A 23626-nucleotide genomic window follows, 5' to 3' on the forward strand; every position below is an offset into this window, starting at 1 on the left:
GTTCGTTCCCCAAAGGCCCACTATGGCCAGGGCTGGGTCAGTGCTGAAGCTGGGAACCAGAAACTCAATACAGGCCTTCCATATCGGGGACAGGGCCCTCACCACTTGAGCCATCACCGTTCCTGTCAAGGGTCTGAATTAGCAGGAAGTTGGAGTCAGAAGCCAGAGCTGGGTATCGAACCCAGTCACTCTGATGTGGGACGAAGACATCTTGACCGGTGTCTTAACCACTAGGCCAGACGTGTGCCCCTGCGCATTGCATTTCTTTAGAGAGGGTTTCTTTCACAGGAATGAGGGCCTTTTGCGCACGCAGTCTCATTGCAAGTTGCAGAAGATATGTGCTGTCTTCCAAATCACACTGCTAAGGAAGTTCCACTGCACCCTACGTTTGCAATGAGACTGCGTGTGCATATGGGCACCCATATGGCATGCCGGCACTGCAGGTGGCGGCTTTACTCACTATGCCACAGCAGAGGCCTCCTTCAGTACCTTATACAACTTCAATTTTTGCATAAACCATATGTATGTGTGTGTGTGTGTGCATGTGTGTATACTTACACCCCAGAGTTTATAATATCCTGTATCTCTGTGGCTTTTTGTATTACCACACAAAAACCATGTGAGGAACCAGCACTGTGGTATAGTGGGTAAAGCCTCCACCTGTAGTGCCAGCATCCCATATGGGCGCCTGTTCGAGTCCTGGCTGCTCCACTTCCAATCCGGCTCTCTGCTATGGCCTGGGAAAGCAGTGGAAAATGGCTCAAGTTCTTGGGCCCCTGAACCCACGTGGGAGACCCGTAAGAAGCTCCTGGCTCTGGGCCACAGATCAGCGCAGCTCCGGCCATTACTGCCAACTGGGGAGTGAACCAGTGGATGGAAGACCTCTCTTTCTCTCTCTTTTTCTGCTTCTCCTTCTCTCTGTGTGTGTAAGTCTGACTTTCATATAAATAAAATAAATCCTTAAAAAAATAACGCACTGAAGGACTAAAAAATGAAAAAAACTATAGAAGGGACTATCTGTTTCTATTTATAACATTTTCCTCTAATCGTCTGTGGAAATTTCCACAGAGCAGAAGGTGGGGAGTGGTTGTTTCCAGGTGGCCCAGGCTGGTATGAGATATCAATCTCTTTAGCTTTCACCTTGACAAGGGCATCAGGTGAACTTGTGAGCACAGCCAAGCACTGTCACAGACAGCACCTTTGCTTCCGGAGCCCCTGGATCCCAATTCAGTAGACCCTTCATGTGCGATTTCTGTGAGTTCAGGCGAATCTGTCTGCCGATACTTAACACTGCTGGACTGGGTAGGATGACAGGGTGAAGACCATTGGCAAAACAGCAGAAACAGGAGACGAAATGCTCTTGGTTACTTGAGTTTCACGTACAGGCTCAAAATCTCCCAAACACAGGTTTTTTTTTTTTTTTTTTTTTTTCTTACCTGCGATCTACCAAATGAAAAAAAAATTAAAACCTTTGAGGTATACAGATTGTGGTGGACACCCGCGTGTCTGTGGGGAAGAGGTGTGTTTATCTTACTACGCACGCAGTATCCTCCGTTCTCTTCTAGAACACCCAACCTGGGCTACAGCTTTGAGACAAACTCGGGGAATCCCTTCCACTACTTCACCTATGGGGTGGCCTGCTCGGAAGTGGAAATTGACTGCTTAACAGGAGATCATAAGGTGAGAAGTTCACTAAGCATTCATTCTGCAGGGAAAAAGGGAAGTGAAACCACGAAGAGCAGGTGGAGACAGACTTTGCAGTTGGGAAAATACTGCTTCACATCCGGCCCAGTCCCACGGTCCATGAAAGGCGAGAGAGGAGTATTTGAGGCTTTATAGGTCGCACGGAATCTGCCTCAGCTCTGCTGTGTTGTGTGAAAGCAGCTATAAACAGGCAACTTCAATAACAGTTCATGGAGTTAAAAGCTAACTTGATTTTGGTACCAAAAAAAATGAAATCATATGCACAAATAAGCATAGCTGTTTTCCAATCAAATGTTTTTGATGGGCCCTGAAATTTGAATTTCATATGGTTCTTCCTTGTCACAAAATATGCTTTTTATTTTTTCCCGTCATTTAATAATGTAATTGTTAATGTTTAGACCCCACGGAAAGGGAGGGACAGGCTGGAGTCAGCCCACAGAGAGTAGCTGGCAGACTCCTTTCTTACATGATCTGTGCAGGCTCCCCAGGTCTGCGAACCGGCTCTGCTGCTCACACAGAGTATGCGCAGCTCTCTCTGGTGATCCGGAGATCATGGCTGCTTCCCAGCCCCACCCAGCTGCCGAGAACTCAGACCTCAGCTGCGAGACAGCCGAGACAGCCGCAGAAGCAGGGCGGGAACGCTGTCACTTCTGCCTGAGTGTGCCCAGCTCACTGCTGCTGCTGGGTTCTGTTCCAGCCAGACCTATGGTCTCAGGGCCGCCAAGGCCCATCTGCGTTATTCCACAGACCTCTGTCATCTCAAACCGCTTCCGTTTCACCATTCACTTTAGAACCTCCGCACCGACATCGTCATGGACGTTGGCTCCAGTCTGAACCCTGCCATTGACATTGGACAGGTAAGGCTCCTGGGGCATCAGGGCAGTGATGGACTTGACCGCTGATGTGCCCCCAGCAACTCCCCACCCACAGCGTGTTGGCCTCGTGTCATTTCTCAGCAGGCCAGGACGTGGTACCTGCAGAGTCTCCCCCAGAGCGGGATTTCGATTTAGGGCATTCACACCTCAGGGAACAAGGTGACAAATGTGAAAGTGAGAAGGCACACATGGGTGTGTGTGTGCACATGAACTCCCACGCGTGGTTGGAGAAGGAGAATGATTGACAGAGAGTGGAGCTTGCATTTGCAGTCAATGCCTTGGCAGTGGGGTCAGAAGAGTTGTTTCTCTACTCAAGCCTCATCCACCCAGGATCGCTTTTGTACTCCAGGAAGTAAATGCTCCCCAGCCTGGTGGAGAGCCCTGGGGGGGGCTCAGCCACCAGGAGTGAAGGGATGGACCAAGGAAGACTGCTTTGGGGAAATAGAGAACCACTGGGCAGCAGGGAAAGGCAGAGGGGGATTCCAGAGTTGAAGTACTGGGCAGCAGGTAGAAAACATGAAGTTTTTTTTCTCAAAAATGGACCATTACCAGGCCTTGAGGAATCCGTCATCTGTCAATCTTCTCATTCACCCACTGAACAACTTTTCAGGGTGACCCTGCTTTGGGCAAGGCCCACACGAGGCACCACAGATTCGAAGGTGATTAACACCTGGTCTCTCCCCCAGTCCTTGTTTGGCCACCGTGGTGTCCCGCGTCCCTGTTCTGAGCAAGGAGGCTGGAGGAGCAGATATGTGGGCCAGCACAGCAGGGGCAGGTGCTTTAAAGGGACCTGGAAGGTTCGGCAGGGGAACTGGCTCCCTGAGGACAAGCAGGTGTGCAGAAGCCACCATCCAAGGGACACCTCCTCTGTCAGCTCATGTCTCAGCTGTGGGCCACCACTTGCCCTGTGGCAGCATGCAGGGAGTGTCTCCATAGGCACCATGGCAGGTTGTCACAGGGAGTTGGCCTACCCCTGTGTGAGCTCCTCGGATTGTTGACGAGTTCTGAAACTGACTTCAGTGCCAGCACCTTCACTCAGCCAGAGTCAGAGCCTGGCCAGAGAGGCTGTGCTGGGCTGGGGCTTCCTCCCAGGCCCTGCTGCAGGCAGCAAGTGGGTAACCATGGTCCCTCTCTGTCCTGCAGGTGGAGGGGGCTTTCGTCCAGGGCCTGGGCCTCTTCACCCTGGAGGAGCTGCACTACTCCCCCGAGGGGAGCCTGCATACCCGTGGGCCCAGCACCTACAAGATCCCTGCCTTTGGCAGCATCCCCATTGAGTTCCGGGTGTCCCTGCTCCGTGACTGCCCCAACAAGAAAGCCATCTACGCTTCCAAGGTACTGTAGCTCTGGGTCTGTGCTGCCTTCTAAGCTGTATGGTGCGGCTGGGTCTGCAAGGGCTCATCGTAAAGAGTGAAGAAGGCTTGACCTTGGCCTTGGTGAGGGCAGGAAAGGGTCTGAGAACCAGTTCAGCTGGATTGAGGACACCAACCTAGTATGTGCTGCAGCTGGCTTCTTTGGTCCCTTTGTCACATCCAGGAGGTCAAATCCAGACCAACGCCCCCGTCTCAGGCATGCATGCCTCACGCTCGATCCTCAGAGAGGACTTGCCAGGTCTGGCATCCCCATGGTTCCGTGAGACTCAGTATCTTTGCTGTGTCTGAGAGCATTGCCTCTGTGCTTCTTCGGTCGCTGAGGCCTTAGGACTGGATCACAGTGCCTGTAGGATTGCGGGTGACTGTCCTGCTTCCTCCTTGTCCCATTCAGTATGAAGATGTGGTGGAGAATTCATTCTGTGGTGGTGTAGTTCTAGTTGTAAGGAGCACAAAGCGCCGGTTGTACCCAATGAAATGCCCTTTTGCTCATCTCCTGGTTGACTTAGTGTTGGGTGAGCGGCAGGTCTGGGATGCATTGTGACCCTTTGGGGCACACCGTCCAGTGCAATGCAATCCACGGGGTTCATGCTAAAACGCACTGCCGTGCAGTCCCTCCCCACCAAGAAATGTTGATTGAATAGGTCTAGGGTAAGCACTGGAAAACACCTTTTGAAAAAGTCTATTTAGTGATTCGGAAGCAGGTGGTCTCTGAGCCATGGTTTTGGGGCGATGGACAAGCCCTGTCCCAGAGAGCCGTAGAGTGCTTCAATTCCTCTCTGTTGCTGTGCCTGGAATCCCAGCAGATGTCGCAAATACAGGTCCAGTGCCTGTAGGTGTGAGTCAGAGCTGCGAGCTGATTGTTCTGGGTTAGTGGCTGGGTTAGTGGCTGTGAGCAAAGGGTTAAGACTCGTGGCAGATCTGGGGGTTTATAAAATAGGATCCCTTACTAGAACAATAGAGCACTTAGTAGCACATCATGTTTGCATGGTGTCTTCTGAGAAAATGACACCGGGAGAGGTAAGGAAATACGCCCATGGGGTCCAGTCATTCACAGACTCCGTTGCTGTCAGCCGCTGACGAATTTTCACTGCTCCTTCCTGCTGTACTTGTTAGTGCTGGGGCGGTACTTGTCTCTGATGACGTCACTGGTCCCCCTGGTGCAGGCTTGCTGCCCAGCGCCCTGGGTCTGCGCAGCAACGTGAAAGTGGGGCTGCTCCATCTGATGCCCTGCTCCATGCTCTGTCTGCTCAGGCTGTCGGTGAGCCGCCCCTCTTCCTGGCCGCCTCCATCTTCTTCGCCATCAAGGACGCCATCCGCGCAGCACGAAGCCAGCACACAGATTACAACACGAAGCCGCTCTTCCGGCTGGACAGCCCTGCCACCCCGGAGAAGATCCGCAATGCCTGTGTGGACCAGTTCACCACCCTGGTAGGACGTCCCCTCGAGTGCCCGTGTACCTGGGGCAGCCAGGGGCCAGATGCCCATTACAGGGGCAGGTTCCACGGAGGCGTGGGAAATGGGGCTGTCCCTCAATCAGGCGGCCTGGGGTCAAAGAGTGTCCTTGGCTGTGCATTTGCAAGAGAACAATGAGAACCCAGAACCCCCCTGGAGGCAGCTAATAGCTGGGTCCTTTTAGAGACAGGAGGAACATGGGGTGTAGTTGTCACCCACAGATGTTGCCTTTGCCCAGCTGGGTACTGGTGATGGGTAAAACTCCAGAAGAGCTTAATCTTCATCACCTGTCCCTGGTTTTTGGGAGCCTTCTTTGTTAAGGATACAATGTGAGGGTGCGTGGAGGTGGAAGGAAAAAGAGGAAGTCATTAATGATCTCAGCCATGGTTGTTCTAGGATTACCATGTGCCACGCTGACCCTGGGGACATGTAGGTGCCCTCTGGGGAGACCAGATGACTGTTATGTGGTGCTCAGTAACCACCTTGGAGGTGTGGGTAGCAGAAGATGGCAGAGAAAGTCCATGGTCATTACTGTTGGAAGCCCCATGGGATGTGTCTAGGGGATGGAGCTGGCAAGGAAGGCCATGTCCGGCAGCTCCTTTGCTTCTCTCTTGCTGGGATCTCAGAACCAGCTGAGCCTCTGACTTGGTGTGGGCACTGTGCCCACACAGCTCTCCGGGAGCCCCTGCTACTCCCTTTGCTCTGTCAGGCCGGCAGGAGCAGCCTCTTCTTGACACACACGCTGGATTTCCTCCTCATGACATTTGCTGGGTTTTTAGGGTTCACAGGTAGAGTGGATACGCATGCTCCAGGCATGGGGAGGGTGGTGGGCAGCCCCCAGGGCGGCAAATCTGCCACCCTGGACCTCAGCAGCGAGGGTGAAGGGGGCACGTGGGTCCCCAGTCAGGCCACATAACTGGGAGGGGAGAACTACACAGACCACGTGTGGCACTCCTGGGAAGTGGAAACATAGATACTTCCCACCACGGCCCCCAGTGCTACCAGTGACCCCTTCCCAGTGCTACGTGCCTCCCAGCGAGCTACACAGCTTGCAGGGACAGCTCCTGGCCAGCGAGCCGAGGCCGAATGCAGTCATTTCCAAAGGGCCTCGGAGGGCTCGTGGCTGCGTCACCACACTCCAGCAATTTAAAATCCCTGCAGCGGGTTGAGCTGCGCAGCCAACTCCACGAGCCAGCCCTGACTTCGCTGGCCTCTAAGAAGGGACCGCTTCTCTCTCGTTCAGCGTGGTATCTCCAGAGCCTCCAAGGGCGGCTGCCCCACGCCCAGCGCTCAGTTCCAATAAGCGAATGATTTGGGAAATGACGGGGTCGGGCCCTGGAGCGTTCCACGCCTGGGACCACTGGAATGGTGGGAGATGGCCCCGGTGTGCCAGGGTGGGGTAGGACCCCCGGAGGAGCCTGCCAATGAGGACTCTGCTATTTCTTCCTAGTGTGTCACTGGGGAAGTGGAAAACTGCAAACCCTGGGCTCAGAGGGTCTGAGGACAAGTCCCCAGTGGCGTGTTCTCCTGCTCCGGGGGGGGTGTCCCCGTGCCGCAGAGCATGGGCCTCTGGAAGCTGCAGGATGACAAGGCTGTGACGCAGCAAGACAGCATTTGGAAGCAAATGGAATGCTCTGGAAGCTATTGATTGACAAAGATGATTTGCAAATACAATGAGAAGAAAATTCAGAACTGTGGGGCCCATGAGGCCAACAGGCCACTGAGGTCCTCGCTGTTTTCATCCTGCATTTGGACTAGGTTTTGGCAGTGTTTGTACCACGTCCCCACTCGCTGGACAGCCTGTGTGTGCAACCTCCCTTGTCACCAGTGTCTCAGTCCTTCAAGGACTGCCACAAACCTCCGAAGCTTAAGCCCAAGTCACTATAAATCTGCGTGCCTCCCTCAGGCATCCTTGCAAACCAGTCCACGTCATGGTCCAACCTCAGAGCCGTCCTCCAGTTTTGCAATGAAGCAGCAGGGGTGAGACAAAACCTCTGACCACTTCTGTGTCATTGGAGAGAACGAAGAATGAAAGAAGTTCAAGGTTAACTGGAGCCAATTTTATTAAGCTGCATAAAGTATGATTGCTCCCTAACGCAAAAATGCAACCAAGGCAATTATGGAGCACCTACAGTGTACTAGATTTCCTCCCCTGTCCTCTCTGTGTATTGTAAAAAAGAAAAACGATGGAGTGTATGAATCGTCTTTACACCCAGATTAATCTAGTGTCGCTATCAGGGAGCCTGGGTTCTCATCCCAGCTCCGCCTCGGCCTGCCTGACCTTGGACTGTCACCCCCCTTCCAGTGCTCCATTTTACTGCAGAACGAAAGGATTGGAGCAGAGGAATCGCTAAGATCTTCTCCCGCTCTCGAAGTCTATAAATACACGGCCTGAAAACTCCGGTTACATAAGGGATCTGCAGCCATCAAAGACTTGGCTCCTGGCCTCTTGTGCAATAGCTGGGCCTCACACACTCTGCTTAGATGCCTTCCAGTCTCTGCAGCTGGGACGGCGAACAGGAGGAAAACAAACACCCCCTCTGTTGCTCTGGGCAATGTCACCCCAGCATGGCTCTGGTGGGTGGTGGGACACTGCCGTGTGCCCCCATAGTATGAAACACTCAACCTGTCATAGTCCCTGGGTTGGGCCACAGAGCTAGGATGGCAGAGACTCTGAGTGAGTGGGGCTTGACACCACTAATAAATGAACTCCCTGCTGTTGCTATGTGAGAAGTGCTTGTTCATTATCACAGTCACACCGAATTGCTAGCATCTCCCATGTCTTAGCCACACATCCTCAAAACTACATGCACCAAACACGCATTCCCCTTCTGCCCTCGTGAGCTCCCCTTCTTTAGAATATTCGAGATACACTGGTCTTTACAGCCTGGTTAAGACCACAGAACTTTAAAAGCCAAACACTGAGAGGCCGGTGCTGTGGTGTAGCAGGTAAAGCTGCCACCCATGCTGCCAGCATCCCATATGGGCTCCACTTCAAGTGCTGGCTGCTCCACTTCCCATCCAGCTCCCTACTGATGTGCCTGGGAAAAACAGGGAAAGATGGCACTAGTGCTGGGCCCCTGCCACCCAAGTGGGAGACCTGGAAGAAGCTCCTGGCTCCTGGCTTCAGCTTGGCCCAGCCCTGGCCTTTGAGGCTATCTGGGGAGTGAACCAGCAAATGAGACTCTCTCTCTCCCTCCCTCCTCCTCCCCCGCCCCCCGTAGCTCTTTCAAATAAATAACTAGATCTTTAAAAAAAAGTCAAATGTCAAGATCCACGCAGGTCCATTTCGGATGATTTTCTGGGACATTCTGGGCAGGGTCTGCCCCTTGTCGCTTACTAGTGGGGCTCTCTCAGAATCCCTGTCAGGGCCTAGGTACCACGGTGGAAGCAGAGTGGGCATGGAGAGCCAGCGAGCCAGTGCTGTGTGACTGGAAAGTCCCTGTGTTGCTCTGAGGCACCGCTCAACCCCTTTGCCTTGATCTGAAAAAGAAAGAAAGGGAGAAGGGGGGCCGGGTCCTCTGGGGCCGCACAATGCACGCCGCCTGCAGTGCGGCACCGTGGCCGGCAGAGGGCGGTAGGAGACTGCCCACAGCACCGTGCCAGAAGCCGGTCATTGAGCATCTCAGGGACCAAACGTCCTCAGAGGTCGCGCCCAGCTGGATTCCGAGCCGACTTAGGGGTTTACCGGGAGGATAATCTCCTCAAAGGGGCTCTCGAGTCATGGCCGGCTGCGGGAGTGTGCGCTGGCAAGGGAAGGTGAGTCTGCGTTCTGAGCACCTGTCACTTGCCAGCTGCCACATTTATACCTTACCTACAGGGTCTCATTGCTGCGCCGGAAAGACAAGCCTTACCGCGCCCGGCCTGGGGCTCCGTCGGGGGTGGCTCGCAGGCATCTCAGGCTGGCCTCCTGTCAGGTGCGTTCTCACCATGGCCGAGCTGCAGACCTGGTGTGGTGCAGCCAAGGAGCCCAATCCTACTGCAGGGCAAGGGGGGCCGGGTGGCCAGGGCGGAGGTCGGAGGAGGAACCCCGGGGGGCGAGGGGTAGGGACAGAAATAGTTCTTTCTGATGGATTTATGGCTAGGAACATCCCTGCGCCAGGGCTATTTTTATCTGTAGCTGTGGGGAGCCTGGAAACCCAGCCAGGTGCTGCCTCTCTTGGACCCTGGCACAAGGCCTTGCGTAACACGCAGAACACGCAGCTTCCTCGGACAGGAGAGCCCTCGGTCTGCCCTGTGCTCCCAGGCCCGGCGGGGGCTGGCCCCTGGGTCCCTGTCCTAAAGTGCAGGACAGCCTGTCCCTGAGGTAGGAGACAACGCCTGTGATGAGCTTGTCCCCGTGAGACAAAGCAGCCGTCCACAGGAGTGACACTGTCAGGCGTTGCCCAGGGCACTTCTGGCGTCATCGCTGCCCTTGAACTGGCCTGACCCTGGCCCCCGGAACCAGCTCAGCATCCCACAGCCACAAAGACCTTGGGGACTTTGGACTCAGTGCCTCTGTTTCAGAGACGAGAAATACAAGCCCTGAGCTCAGTCTGGCTTCAGGGCAGCTGGCTCCAGTGTGGCCAGGACTTGTCTAGGCTGTCTAGACAATGGCAGAGGCGGGCTCACTGGCCACACTGGCCGGCTCCCGGTCCAGGCTAGATAAATGACACAGTACACCACTAGTCTGCACCCTTGGGGTCAGAGGGCTGGAGAATGTGCTAGGAACCTGTTTATGCTGCTTAGGAAGGAGGCATGGTGCACTTGGGGGTCCGAGAAGCACCAAGGCAGGCAGGGCCAGTGCCTGGGCTCCCACCCAAAGTGGACCCTTCTCCGAGCCCCGCAGGAGGGGACAAAGCAGCAACACAACAGCCCCACATCCCAGTGTGAGGTTCCCTGCCCTGCATACAGAGGAGCCGGCTACAAGTTGATTTTGCCACCTCCTGTAGATCATTCCCAACTTGGGGACCTAAAGGATGGAAGTGTGGGGTTGGAAAGATGGAGATAGTGGTTTTCCTTGGAGAGAGCAAGCTGAACACCCCCCTGCCAAAGTGCAGGGGGTGGGGGAGAGAAGGGGACCCACTCAGAGACACAGACCCTGGGGTTGTCTTGGGAAGCTGTGGGTGGATAAGCCCAAGGCACTGGGGAAGTGAGACGAAGGGGGCGAGAGAGCTGCTCTTCCTGCAGAGGCAGGCCAAGGCCACCCGCGAGGCCACCAAAGAAGACTGCCTGCAGGGGGCGATGTAACCCAACAGGGGAGAGGACTCTGATGCCCTAGTGCTGGCTCCAGAGTGGCCATAAGAAACCCACACACACCCTTGCTCTGCCTCCTCTCTTCCAGGCTGAGCCCACCTGCCCCCAGCCCCACTGCCCCTTTGTAGTAGGGAGGAAGGCAGTGAGCTCTCTGCTGTGCCTCTGTGACTGCCTGCGAGGGAGACCAATGCTGGGGGCAGGTGTGTGTGTGTGTGTGTGTGTGTGTGGACACTCAGGCTGCTTCCCTGTGCCTTGGTGCCCCTCATCAAGCTGGGAAGACCCTAGCCCAGCACCGAGAGCTGAGTGCCATGGGGCTCGCTCTTCTCCCCTCCCCCCTCCCCACCTGGCCCTGTTGGCAGGTGCTGCTCATCTCTGAGTGCTCCACAAATGGAGCACGGTTGTGCAGTGCTCCGTGCTCCTCTCCCACTCTGCTGTGCCTTCGCAGGGCCCGCCTGGCTGCTGACATCCTCGTGGGGCCCCAGCTTTCCTCTCTTCCCACCCGGGCTGGATGGGTCCTTGCCCTGGGGCAGCAGCACACAGCATGCCTCGGCCCGCTCGTGGCTGGTAGGGGTCAGGGGCACCAAGGTAAGTCCCTCTGTGTCTTCTCCTCTTCCCTCCTCTCTTTTGTCCAAGTCCCTTGGCTGCTCTGAACTCAGTCTGAGCATCTTCAGGACAGGCATGGCTGATCATGCCTCCTTGCTGTTGGGCTGCCGTGGAGGTGCAAGGGGTTAGGAGGCGCTTTGTAGAGGGCAGTGCTATCCACATTGCCAGGCCTTTGGCCACGCCTTATGGGAGAAAGGCTGCTGGGTGAGGGTGGAAAGGGAAAGTGCAAGAATGCATCAAACTGTCCACAGTGGGAGGGGTGGGGTGATGGGGAGCAGGCAGTGTGCACACAGCTGTGGCCTTAGACCAGGTAAGACCAATTCATCATATGAGGGTCCTTCACAAAGTTCATGGAAAATGAATGAAAGCTAAGTATACTTTGGTGCAAAAACAACAAAATTCTGAAACCCATGCAAATGAGTATTCTGTCATGGCACAAAGGATCCAAGTGATTGCGTTCCGTGGCTCAGCGGCTCGTGCTAATGTGTTTCTCCCAGCTCCCTGGGCTGGGGAGCAGGGATGGCTCCCAACAACCCATAGCTGAGGAGGAGGCGCAGAGAGGCTGGGGGAAAGAGCCCATCATCCTCGCTCAGCCACCTGCCTTCGGAAGCCCTTATCAAAAGTGCAGCAGGAGAAGGTGACTCTGCTGTTACCCATGCTACTTCTCTCATCTGATGGTGGCAATGGCATCCTTTTTTTTAAAAAAAATATTTATTTTATTTATTTGAAAGGCAAAGTTACACAGAGGCAGAGAAAGAGAGAGACAGAGAAAGTCTTCCATCTGCTGGTTCACTCTCCAGATGGCCACAGCGGCTGGAGCAGTGCTGATCCAATCCAAAGCCAGGAGCTTCTGCCAGGTTTCCCACGAGGATGCAGGGACCCAAGGGCTTGGACCAACTTCTACTGTCTTCCCAGGCCACAGCAGAGAGCTGGATTGGAAGTGGAGTAGCTGGGACTTGAATCGGCACCCATACGGGATGCTGGCACTGCAGATGATGGCTTTACCTGCTACACCACAGCACTGGCCCCACAATGGGCATTCTTACACCAAAAAAAAATGCACAATGGTTTCCCTTTCATTGTTTCTTGTACCTTTTGCAGTCAACCTATGAGGGATGTAGTACAATCATACCCATTTCACAGATGAAGACACTGAGGCTGAGGGAAAGTGGTGGTGCAGTCAAGGGCGCTAGCTTTGAAGTCAGCTGAGGTCTCCTATCTTGGGTCTCCCACTTACGTGCTGTGTGATCTTGGCCAACTTGATGAAACCTTCAGTTTTTTCCTCCTTTGTAGATGGCGATCGGGAAGGTTCTTTCCTTGGGTTGTGGAAGAGGATGGTATCAGAACCTAACTAAACACAGACCTCGGAGGCTAGCAAGGAAGCTGTGTGCTCACAGCAGAGCTTGGATAGCCGGCAGCTCCACGGTGGTCACCTTCAGTGGCGTGGAGACCCTGGAGGGGCAGCAGGGAGTTTCTGGGGGGCCTGGAACGTTCTGTGTATCAGTCTGGGTGCTGGTTACAAGGCCGTGTCATTTTCAAGCCTTGGTTGAACTGTTCATCATGATTTGTACATTTTCATGTAGGTGTGTAATTATTCTTCAACACAAAGTTTCCATTCGGAAAAAGAACCTTTGTTTGCAATATCCTATTGTGATACTCTTCCACAGCTTTGTTTTGCAACTCAGCATTACACTTTTGATATTTATCCATTTGGGCTCTTGGGTTTTTTTCTACTTTAGTCGTTTATCTGTCATAGACAGCTTGGTTCTCTGAAAGTGCCACAATTTATTTGTTTCATCCCCGTGCTAATGGGTGGTTTTGCAGTTTCCAGTCTTCCATTATTACAAACTCCGTGCAGAACAGCTTTGGACTTGGTGCCCTCTGCAAGTCACGCACTTTCTGGTGAGGTACCTATCCCAAATGAATTTCTGTGTGCACCTCTGTTCCTTTGTTTTCAACTCTTTGGTGTTTCAGTTGGGCCTCATAAATACAAACGTGGTTGCTGTGTGCATGGTTTGTACTGATGAATAGTACAGATGATGCATGAGTTAAGCGAAACCTGAGAATTTTTCTCTTTTAACTGGCAAAACAAGGTGTTGGGACCAATCCTCTCTCCTACTTATTTCCATCGTCTCATTTAGCATTCTTCTGTCATGATGTTCTTGGTCATTCTTTTCCCATTGTCTGACTTCTGCACCATCACGTTTTCCCCCATCCCCAGCTCCTTGTCCTGGCCCCTTTCTCTCCACTGGCCTGGAAGTTTTCCAAGTCCTTTCTACTCTTTTAGAAGTCATCATTAAACTGTGCCACACATGCTTGATTCAGAAAAGCCTAGGCTTAATTAATGTTTCTGTGCTGTCACCAGACAGTATCCGAAGCTTTGTGTGTGTGAACTTGGACGGTCTGCTCCCTCCCTGCGTGTGGCTGTAATTAGGCGTCTCCGTCTCACCTGTTTTGACACTCCCATTAGGCACGGTTGTGCTGGTTCTTGTGCAGGCAAAGGCATCCTTCTACTCAATGCCTACCTTTGTTTTTCTCACCATTGCTTTCACATCCCACTCCTTCCTGCAATGTTCAGTTTCTTCTTTTGGAAACACATCCTTTAATAGTTTTCCAGCCAGAATTTGTGAATAGTTAACCTGGTCTTATTTGTAAAAATGTCTTTGTCTCCATCCTCCACTTGACTTAGCTGGGTATTGCATTCGAGGTAGGTATTCTCCCCACCTCCCCAGTCCCTGAAATAAATAAATAAATAAATAAATAAGCAAGTGAATTCCAATTTGTCATTCTTTTGCAGGTAGTCGTTTTTCTTTCCCTGGATGCTTAAAGAATTATTTTTTTTTTTCATGTATTTGAGAAGCCAAGAGACAGAGAGGGAGAGCTGCCATCTGCCCACATGATAGGGCTGGGCAAGAACTGGAGCTGTGAGCCGGGAACTCAATCCAGATCTCCCACGCAGGTAGGAGGAACCCAGTCACTTGAGCCATCATAACCTCCTCCTAGAGTCTACACTGGTGGGAAGCTGGATGAGGAGTTGGAGCCAACGCTGGGAATTAAACTCAGTACCCAGATGTGGGACATAGGCATTTTAACCACTAGGTTAAATACCAATAGTTATCTGATTGCTTTTTTCTATTAAGGTATCCTTTTACTTTAAAAAAATTTATTTATTTGAAATGCAGAGAGAGAGAGAGAGAGAGAGAGAGAGAGAGAGAGAGGTTTTTTCCATCTGCTAGTGTGTTCCCAAAATGACCATAATAGTCAAAACTAGGTACCAAGAGCCAGGAACTCAATCTGAATCTCTCCTATGGGTCATCTGCTGCCTTCTCAGGCACATTAGCAGGAAGCTAGATTGTAAATGAAGCAGCTGGGACTTGCATATAGGATGCCGGTGTTTCAAATAGTGGCTTACTCCCCTGCACCATTCCGTTGTCTGGGTACAGGTTAACTCTTTAGCTGTTATTCCTGTCATGCCCTCTGCTTCTTCAGCCTGAGGATTGTTTTCAAATCTGGAAAATTCTAGGCCATCCTTGCAACATTCTCTCTTCTTCACCCTTTCCTTCTAGAACTTCTAAATACATTTATATTGGATTTTCTCATTCGCTCCTCCGTATGTCTTACACTGCCTCCTGTATTTCTCATGTCTTTACCTCTGTGCTGCTGAGTCATTGCCTAGGTCTACATCACAGTTTATTAAGGATACCTTCTACTCTCTGGCTTTCCTTTTAAATAAATCAAGAAGCAACGATACCTTTATATTTGTACCTTCTGTCTCCACCCCCTTTTTCCAATTCACTTGAAATAGCATTGTCTAGATTATGCTCCAGAAGCAACACAATTCCAAATCTCCATGGCCAAACACAACAATAGTTTGTTATCCCAGGTACCCACTGCACGTTGGTGGGATCTGTACAAGGTGGTCACTCAGAGACCAAGGATGGCAGAGGCACCACCATCTGGGAGTTGCACCTGCTGGAATGTCCAGTTAACTGGGTAGCTGTGAGAGCAGAGGAAGATGTCTGGGCAGTGTCTCACCAGCCCTCCTATGGTCCAGCGTGGAAGCAGCACACCTCACTGCCTCCCAGGACCACTGCTTAGCCACAGCAGGGGCAGTCTGGGAGCTGTTGATAGGTTCAGTGAGCGAGGCTGTTATTTGTCCCACTCACTCCATTCTATCAGGATATTCTAATCCTCATCTTGTTAATTCAAATAAAATACTTAGAACAGTGCCCCTGGCATGTGGATGTGTTTGCCACCCCCCAGAAGGTCCTTGAACCCCTTGTTTTATGGGGGTCTCATCACATGTGCATTGGCCATTACTCAGCTTCCAGTCCCTCTTCCCTCTCTGGGGTGGGGGTGGGAGTAAGACAGAGAAAATTCCAGTCTTCTAACCGAGGCTGGGTCTCTCTGATGCCCAGCTGGTATCCTGGAGCCACCTTATCAGAACAAAACTGCTCCTATCACCCAAGCAATTCCAAGAGATTGAGGAGCTCCCTCGGGAACTGAGGCCAAGGCCAAGGCCCCGATTTTATGTAGGAGCCTAGCTCTCTAGCCCCATCAGCCTGATGACGTCTTCACGTCTTCACAGAAGGATTTGAAATTCCTGAGCCCAGCCCTGAGGCCTTGTGTCCGGGTGTGAGACGCCCTGGGCTGCGGTGAAACTGGCCCAGCTCTCTTGACCTTTGGACTTTGCCTTTCCTCCTCTTTTCCAGGACCTAGAATTTCCCTTTTCTGTTGAGCTGAGCTGGGAGTTAAAAAGTTAAGTTACATTTTCTACAGCACATGTGTCTATTTGAAGTAAATGAAGGAGAACATTTATTTACTTAAAACATGTTGCCAGAAGTTGAATCTTTTAAGGGTTATGGTTTAAGGCATTTTAGATCCTCACTTGCAATCATAATTTTTGGTACTAACTCCGTCTTCGGGCCACCTGCCTGAGCACCATCAAATTCCAAGCATTAACCATATTTAGATATCCCACATTCTAGTTTGTTCTTATGCTGCCAGCATTCAGCACCAGTCGGCTTCTCCTTCCTTGTTTGCAGTCATTTCTAGGGCCCATATCTGAATCTCCAACTCTGCCATGGCAATTTACTTTATTAAACAATAACTGCGGCCGGTGCCGTGGCTCACTAGGCTAATCCTCCGCCTTGCGGTGCCGGCACACCAGGTTCTAGTCCTGGTTGGGGCGCCGGATTCTGTCCCAGTTGCCCCTCTTCCAGGCCATCTCTCTGTTGTGGCCAGGGAGTGCAGTGGAGGATAGCCCAGGTGAAGTGCTTGGGCCCTGAACCTGCATGGGAGACCAAGAGGAAGCTCCTGGCTTCAGATTGGCGCAGCACGTGCCAGCCGTGATGGCCATTTGAGGGGTGAACCAAAAGAAGGAAGACCTTTCTCTCTGTCTCTCTCACTGTCTAACTCTGCCTATCAAAAAACAAACAAACAAACAAAAACCAATAACCATCCGTCCAAGCAGTGAGCCATCCTTCCATCAAAAATGTAGCCAGGACTACCCAAGAGGTGACACTAACTCAGCGCCATGCCACGAAAGAAAAAGAAAAAATGCAGTGGCCTTGGCTACTGCCCTGAATGGCACACGGTCTGCTAGGAGAGAGGACACGGACAAAAATAGCCCTGGACCCAGGTGGACCAGGGCAATGGCTGAAGTCAGGGGCAGAGAGCAGGGAGAATGCTGGGGAAGTGCCCCGGAGCTGGAGGAACCAGAGATTTCTGGAGGAGCATTTGCACTGTGCAGAAGGATCGTTCTCCGAGGCTGCTGCACTGGAGTGCTACAAACGTAGTGGATTAACCCAGTGGCTACTTATTTCCTCCACAGTTCCCTAGGTCAGAGGCACTGTGTGTGGGGCGTGGCGCCCCGGCTCCTCTGCTTAGTGTTTCACAAGGTGGAGGTTGGCAGGGCTGTGTTCCTTTGCCAAGGCTCTGAGGATGCACCTGCTTCTAAGCCCATTCAAGTTGCTGGCAGGATTCAGGTCCCCATTTCCTTGCTGTCCGCCAGCTGGGGGCCGCCCACACTGCCGCCATGCGCCCCACATGGCCTCCTCCAGCAATGGAGCTCGTGTGTCCCCTCCCACTTCAAACCTGTGACTGCTTCTGCCACTCTGCCTCCAGCTGCAGAGTTCTGCATTCTTGAGGGCTCGTGCAATGAGATCGGACACACCTGGATAACCCAGCAACTCCCTGTCGGAAGCTCTGGAAGCTTCATTCCATCAGCAGAGTCCTTTCAGCTGTGCAGTGTAGCTTGTCTGGGAGACCCGGGGTGAGGGCATGGGCGTCTCCAAGGAGCCATTACTGTGCCTTCTGCTGGCCATGTAGAATTTTCCTCCGCATGGTGCTGCCAGGACACTTCAGGTAGCAGGAGAGGGCAAACACAGTCATGGGGGCTGGGAGCCATGTGTAAGGAGCCGTGTGGACCAGCCAGTTCCTCTGAACGGTGAGACGCACGTGCGAGCTTTGGACAGAGCGAGACCCTCTGGGAGACTGAGACAGCCCTGGCTCCCGACCCGAGGCACGGAGGAAGTTAAGTGCCGCTGGCCTCCGTCCTGCAGGAGAGGTTACCTCTGGAGCGTTTGATTCCTGCGTGAGTGCTGACCCTCTGGGTGCACCTTCAGTAAGTAATTTTATTTGGCATTACAGAGTTTCTGTGAAAAGCACTGGCCAGTCAGGAGAGTGCAATAATAACCGGTGATCCAAACCTGCAGTGAGAAGCACCATTAACCTTTTGGTGTTTGTGCGATTACTTTAAAACCAGACTGTCAATGTTCTTCCTCCAAGGTATTGTCAATGATCCACGGTTTTCTGTTGTGCGGATAGCACTATGGTTTATTTAATGAATTCCTCCCATGTTGGCATGTGGCTTGTTCTCAAGTTGTTCCACTGGTAAACAACACAGACATGAACCTAAGTGGGGCTGCTTGCGTGGATCTGGTAAGCAAGACATGATCAGACCCCAGCAGGCAGGAGGTGGGTGCAGCCCCTCCCGTAGGTTCATCTGGGGCCTCTCAGCTGAACCGCTGTGCGTTGATTTGTGATTAACTTACTGCAGCTGAACCTGAGGGCCGCTGCAGGGACTCTTTGGTACACATAGGAAAGGTGCTGGTGCTGATGTGGTGGCATTAGGGGAGGGCTCCTCGGAGGAGGTGGCATCAGAGAACCACTGATGGCTGTTTGAGTGTAGTGGGAGCCCTCATGAGAGACTCTCCCTGGGACTTTTCTCTTCGGAGTCATTTCCATGGGCAGGAGAGCAAACCCAGCAGCGAGAGGCAGATGGCCTCAGTGGGTTGGCAGTGGAAGGGACCAGGCCTGCCCCCAGACCATAGCAGGGACGGCAGCAAGATCTCTGGCTCCTTCACTGTCTCCCACTCCTGCCCCCTGTTCTGTCTCTTGTATTCCTGCCCTGCAACTGTTTCTTCAAATTCAGCCTCATCCTAAGCCACTTTGTCCGGAGGGTGACAGTCGCTTGGGAAGGGGCACAAGGCAGCTGTCTGCGGTGATGGGAACTTTCTGTGTGGGTCGTGCTTCAACCAAGATGCACTGTGTACTTAAGAGCCGTGTGTTTCGCTATTGGTAAAGGAGCCTCAATTTGCTTCGAAAGAAATGTGTTCCACAGTGGCAGGCCAGTGAGATCTCGCTATACAATCTCTGTTTATGTTAGCATAAATGGGCTGAGGCAGGGTGAAAACAGGAAGAGAGGCCCAGGAGGGGCTGCCTGGGGCTGACCTCCCCCATGGCGGATGGAGAAGGGCAGGCTCTCTGCTGGGTCTGGGCCGGGCAGCCTCTGACCTCAGCTCTCTGGGGAGGCACAAAGCCCCACTCCTGCAGGCCTGGGCTGTGCGAGAGCTTGAGATGCCTGGTGTGAATGCCCAGCCCAGCCCCTGATGAGAGACAAGCAGCCAACGCAGGGGAGCCCATCTTGAACCTGCAGGAGCTTTCCCATAGCGATCTGCAGGTGGTGCTGGGTTCCTACATGTCTGCCCAGTGGGTCCCCTGTAGGGGTTGGGGTGGTGAGGCAAGGGGCCCCTGGGAAGAGGGGCTGAGGAAGCTCCCGGTTGCTTATTTCTGAGAGATGGGCAAGGCCCAAGACATGTAGAGGAGCTCCGTGAGGGGCAGGTAGGGGCCTGAGGAGTGGGCAATGTGGACTGAGCGAGGTGGGTACAGGTGAGCAGGGAAGAGGTCTTTCTTCCAGTGGCAACAGGATGGAGGGGTGACAGTCGCTCTGCCTGGCTCCGGGCTGCTGACTTGTCTCTGCCTGTCCCCCCCTCCCCCCTGCGCCAGCCACCAAATTTACACCTCCACATGGTGACAAAACCTGCTTACTATGGTAAACTTCTAAAGCCAATTGTGGAGGAATTATGCATGCATAATCTGCCTTCACTTTGAGATCATTTATATCTGAACAGCAACTTTCGTGTCTGCACGGCTGGTTATTGGGAATGTGTAGGCCACAGTTTGTGTAGATGCCAATTTGCACACCACCCATTGTAACCTAAATGAATGGGGCTGAACTCCCCAGGAGGATCCAGAAGGACAGCGATTTAAAATCACGGCCTGTTCCAGCCAACAGTGTGGGGCCTGTGATGAGAGTGGGTCCTTCCCAGGGGGCGTGGGCTTGTGGAATGCCCCTGTGGAAGTGTGCAGAGTGGCCTGGGGCTGTGTGGCTGCCTCCCCTCCTGGTAGTAGCTGAAGTGGATGAGTTCCAAATAGTAGTCATCAACTTTGTAACTCACTACATAGGCGCTTGGTCAACCATCTCTTGGCATAGAAATTAAAGGGAAGCTCAGTGAGTGGTCAGAGGAACAGCCCTCCCCTCCCCTCCCCTCCCACCAGTGCCCCTGGGGCAGATGGCTCTGTGCTGAGAAGTCTCAGCCCAGAGCAATCAGTGGCCAGAGTTGCTTATTGAAAACGCAGCTTCCAGATCACCTCACCTTCTTGCCCAGGTTCTGATTGAGTGGGTCTGGAACAGGCCCAGGAACCTGCATTCTAAACAAGCTCTGGGGTTGATGCTGACACAGGAGATTCACAGGGATGAACTGATGACAGCTGACCAAGGAGAAAGGACCCACCCTATGCCAGGTGCACCTGCTATTCTGAGAACTTCTAGGATTGGCACTTTGTCATCTGTCTCTCAGTTCTGGGTGGGAAGTGGATCAGGCTGTTAAGCAAGGAGGTGGAAATTAACCTGTGTGTGAGAGAGAGGCCAAAGGAAAACCAAGCACCTGTGGGAAGAAATGGAGCAGCCTCTAGCAGCCTCGGAAGCTCACCGTGGAAGCAGCACACTGCTTTAGGCTTCCGTGTCCTGCCCATGCCCCAGTAACTACACAGGTGGTCCCAGCCTTCCCTGCAAGGGGAGTTCCCCTGGAGAACCCTCTCTGCCCCACGCCCAGGGCTGCCCAGTCTGATAACACTGGGTAATAAAACTTATTTCACACCCAGCCAACTCTTTGTTCAGGAGAAGGGGTGGGCAAAAATGGAGGAGGACCTGGGCTCCATTCCTTTATAAGCCCCAGTCTGAATGCAAACTGCAGGCTCAGCTTTTCCCTCACTAGCCTGCTGAGTCTATCAGGTTTATTTCAACTCTCAGCTCTTTGTAGAGATGCCCACCTGGCTGTCAGGTGCCTTCTCTTCATTAAATGATGCAGCCTGGCTTATCCCAGTATGAATGACTGGACACTGTTTCAGATCCATCGTTAGAGCGGATGCCCTACCTCATGAAACCTTGCTACCTTGCTTACCACTACTCTGTTTTATGCCTAAATTTTTCTTGCACGAAGAACCTCTGTTCCAGCCAGCTCTGCCAACATTACCCTACATTTCTCAAGGCAGGTGGGTGTTGTGCCACTGCTCCATCCATTTGTACATTTCTGCATTCCTCCATTCATTCACAACACGAATGAGCCCCGTATGCGGCAGGCCCTGGGCTAGGAGCTGAGGAGTGATGGGTGAACAACACCCACTGTCCGAGATCTTTAGAAAACAATTGCATGCATGAATACAACTTTGCCAACAATTCTAAGAACTAAGAATGAAAGTTGCAGGTCCCATGAGAGATAAAACAGCAAATCTTGGTTTAGCCCAAAGCATTGGAAGAGTCCTCTGTGGGATGTGGCATTGAAGCTGAGACTTGAAGGATGAGTTGGACTTAGGGGAAGAATGTTCTAGAACTCACCTTCCAGACGCTTCTGTGAAGACGGGAATGTTCTGCTCTGTGCTATCTGCTGTGGTAGCCACCAGCCACACTGAGTTCACCACTACCTCCTCTCCCCTGGCTCGGGCTGCTTAGCACTGGGGGTCAAAGGTCATGAGGAGATTGCCAGATTTTGCCTTTGTGGTGGTAGGAGCACCCTGACAGCACCCAAGTGTTTCTTGGAGTGTGGACAGATGGCTCACAGACTGTGGAATTTGCCTGTATTGTCTGCCTCCTCCAATTTGTATTGAAGTAGTTTGTACTGCTTCCTTCATTTGTTGAGTTGGGCAACAGGGGTGGTGACCATGGGCTGGGCACAGCACTGTGTTATCCCTGTGCATTGTCTTAGACTTCACAGTGATGAGAGGTGCTGCTTGTTATCTATGCTTTACCAGTGAAGAAAATGAGGCTCGGGAGAGGTACAGGGCAGCTAAGCCAGCCATCAGGCCCCCTTGGTGTTCATCCCATGAGCTGAAGAGTTCTATTCATGCAAAGTCCCACCCATGCTGTGCATAGCAGCTTTGTTTGTAATTGCCAAGACTCGGAAGCCACAAAGATGTCCCTTGGTGGGTGCATGGGCAAAAGGTCATGTCCAGACAATGGAATATTACTTAACATGAGTAGGAAATGAGCTATCAAGTCATGAAAAGCTATGGAGGGAACTTAATGCTTATTACTGAATGAAAGAAGCCCATCTGGAAAGGTTACATACTGTGATTAGAACTCTACGTGGATGATATTCTAGAAAAGGCAAAACTCCAGAGACAACAGTTCAGTGGTTTCCAGGGGCTTGGGGACAGCAAGAGATGAACAGATGAAGCTCTGGAGATTTGTGTGATATTAGGGTAGTGGGTGTGTGTCATTGCACATTTGTCCAAACCCATGGAAAGTGCAGTGCCGAGAGGGAGCCCTGGTGTACGCTGGACCTTGGAGGTTAGTGTTGTGTCCATGGAGGTTCGTGCATTGTAGCAAATACACTGCTCTGTTAGGGGATGTTGATGGTGGGCGGGAGAGGCTGTGTAGAAGAGGGCTCTGCATTTTCCATTCAGCTATGCTGTGGACCTAAAGCTGCCCTAAAAAATATAGTCTCCTTTAAAAACTTTCAGTACCTGTCCAAGGTCCCAGGGCTAGTGAACAGTGGTGCTGGGCCTAGCGTGCAGGGCTGTTCCCCTTCCAGGGCTGTCCCACCTCCCTGGTGCCTTCCATACCCCACAGACACTCTGGTGTTTAGTGACAGCTTTGAGTTACAGTGATTTCATGATTGGGCACGAATCCCATTTTCCAGATAAGGAAACAGGCTTAGAGAGGTTGGCTGACTCACTCAAGTCGCCTAGCCTGTGGATGCGAAGGTGAGTCAGATCTGGAATCTAAGTTAATTGACTCAAATCTCGAGGCTGTTGTTGGATAACACTCTGAGCCCCTGATTGAGAAACTCATCAGGTCTAGAACACACACAGAGCGGGGTCTGGACTGATGGCCTGCACCTGCACCTGGCTTTTGCTGGGCCTCGCCTCATCCCTTTCCTGGCTGGCAGTGCCTGGGGCCTGTGTGCACCCCCAGCAGGCCATGGGTTCTCTTCTACATGTGGGTGGCCAGACCGTTGGCTGCGAGGGAAGCTTGCAACTGCAATGGACAAGACCCTTGGGAAACACAGGGGGACCCTTGGAACTCCTTGCTCTGCCCCTTCTGTAACGGCAAGTCTTCCCATGCCTTCCCCTTCCCGGCCGAGGCTGTGAGCTCTTCTGTCTCCAGTCCTGGCCTCCTGCCAGGCCCCCTCTCCTTTGGGTCCTTTCTCTTCCCTTTGCTTCTAGGCTGCACCCCTTCCCTTTTCTCTCCCAGTGAAGGAGATGGGGCTGCTGCTCATGTCTGTTTTGAGTTGTGGCAAGGACGTAGGGTTTTTCAGCTCTTGTGCCAACTGGTCATGCATGCAAGTTCCCCCGGGAGGGGGTGTGACTTTGGGCAAGGTGACTCTTCTACCAAGGTGAATATTTATTATTTTAAAAGATTTATTTAGCTATTTATTTGAAAGTCAGAGTTAGAGAGGGAGAGACCGAAAAAGAGAGTTCTTCCATCTACTCTTGCACTCCCCAGATGGCTGCCATGATCAGTACTGGGCCAGGCCGAAGCCAGGAGCTTCATCCAGTTCTCCCATGTGGGTACAGGGGCCCAAGTACTTGGGCCATCTTCTG

At 52.6% G+C, this 23626-nt stretch overlaps 1 protein-coding gene across 6 annotated transcripts in view; it reads left to right on the forward strand.

Annotated features, from left to right (window-relative positions):
• XDH (xanthine dehydrogenase) overlaps nucleotides 1-23626 on the forward strand; it is a 92797-nt gene that overhangs the window by 59399 nt on the left and 9772 nt on the right. The window contains exons 32-38 of one of the 6 annotated variants that reach the window (XM_070067908.1): nucleotides 1566-1680; nucleotides 2496-2561; nucleotides 3723-3911; nucleotides 5201-5377; nucleotides 9222-9318; nucleotides 11082-11221; nucleotides 11971-23442. In XM_070067908.1, the coding sequence (XP_069924009.1) occupies nucleotides 1566-1680; nucleotides 2496-2561; nucleotides 3723-3911; nucleotides 5201-5377; nucleotides 9222-9318; nucleotides 11082-11221; nucleotides 11971-12351 (1165 nt within the window). In that variant the 3' untranslated portion in view covers nucleotides 12352-23442. 6 annotated transcript variants of the gene reach the window in all.

This window comes from Oryctolagus cuniculus, chromosome 2 (genome assembly GCF_964237555.1).
Source record: "Oryctolagus cuniculus chromosome 2, mOryCun1.1, whole genome shotgun sequence".
In the NCBI taxonomy this organism is placed as follows: Eukaryota; Metazoa; Chordata; class Mammalia; order Lagomorpha; family Leporidae; genus Oryctolagus; species Oryctolagus cuniculus.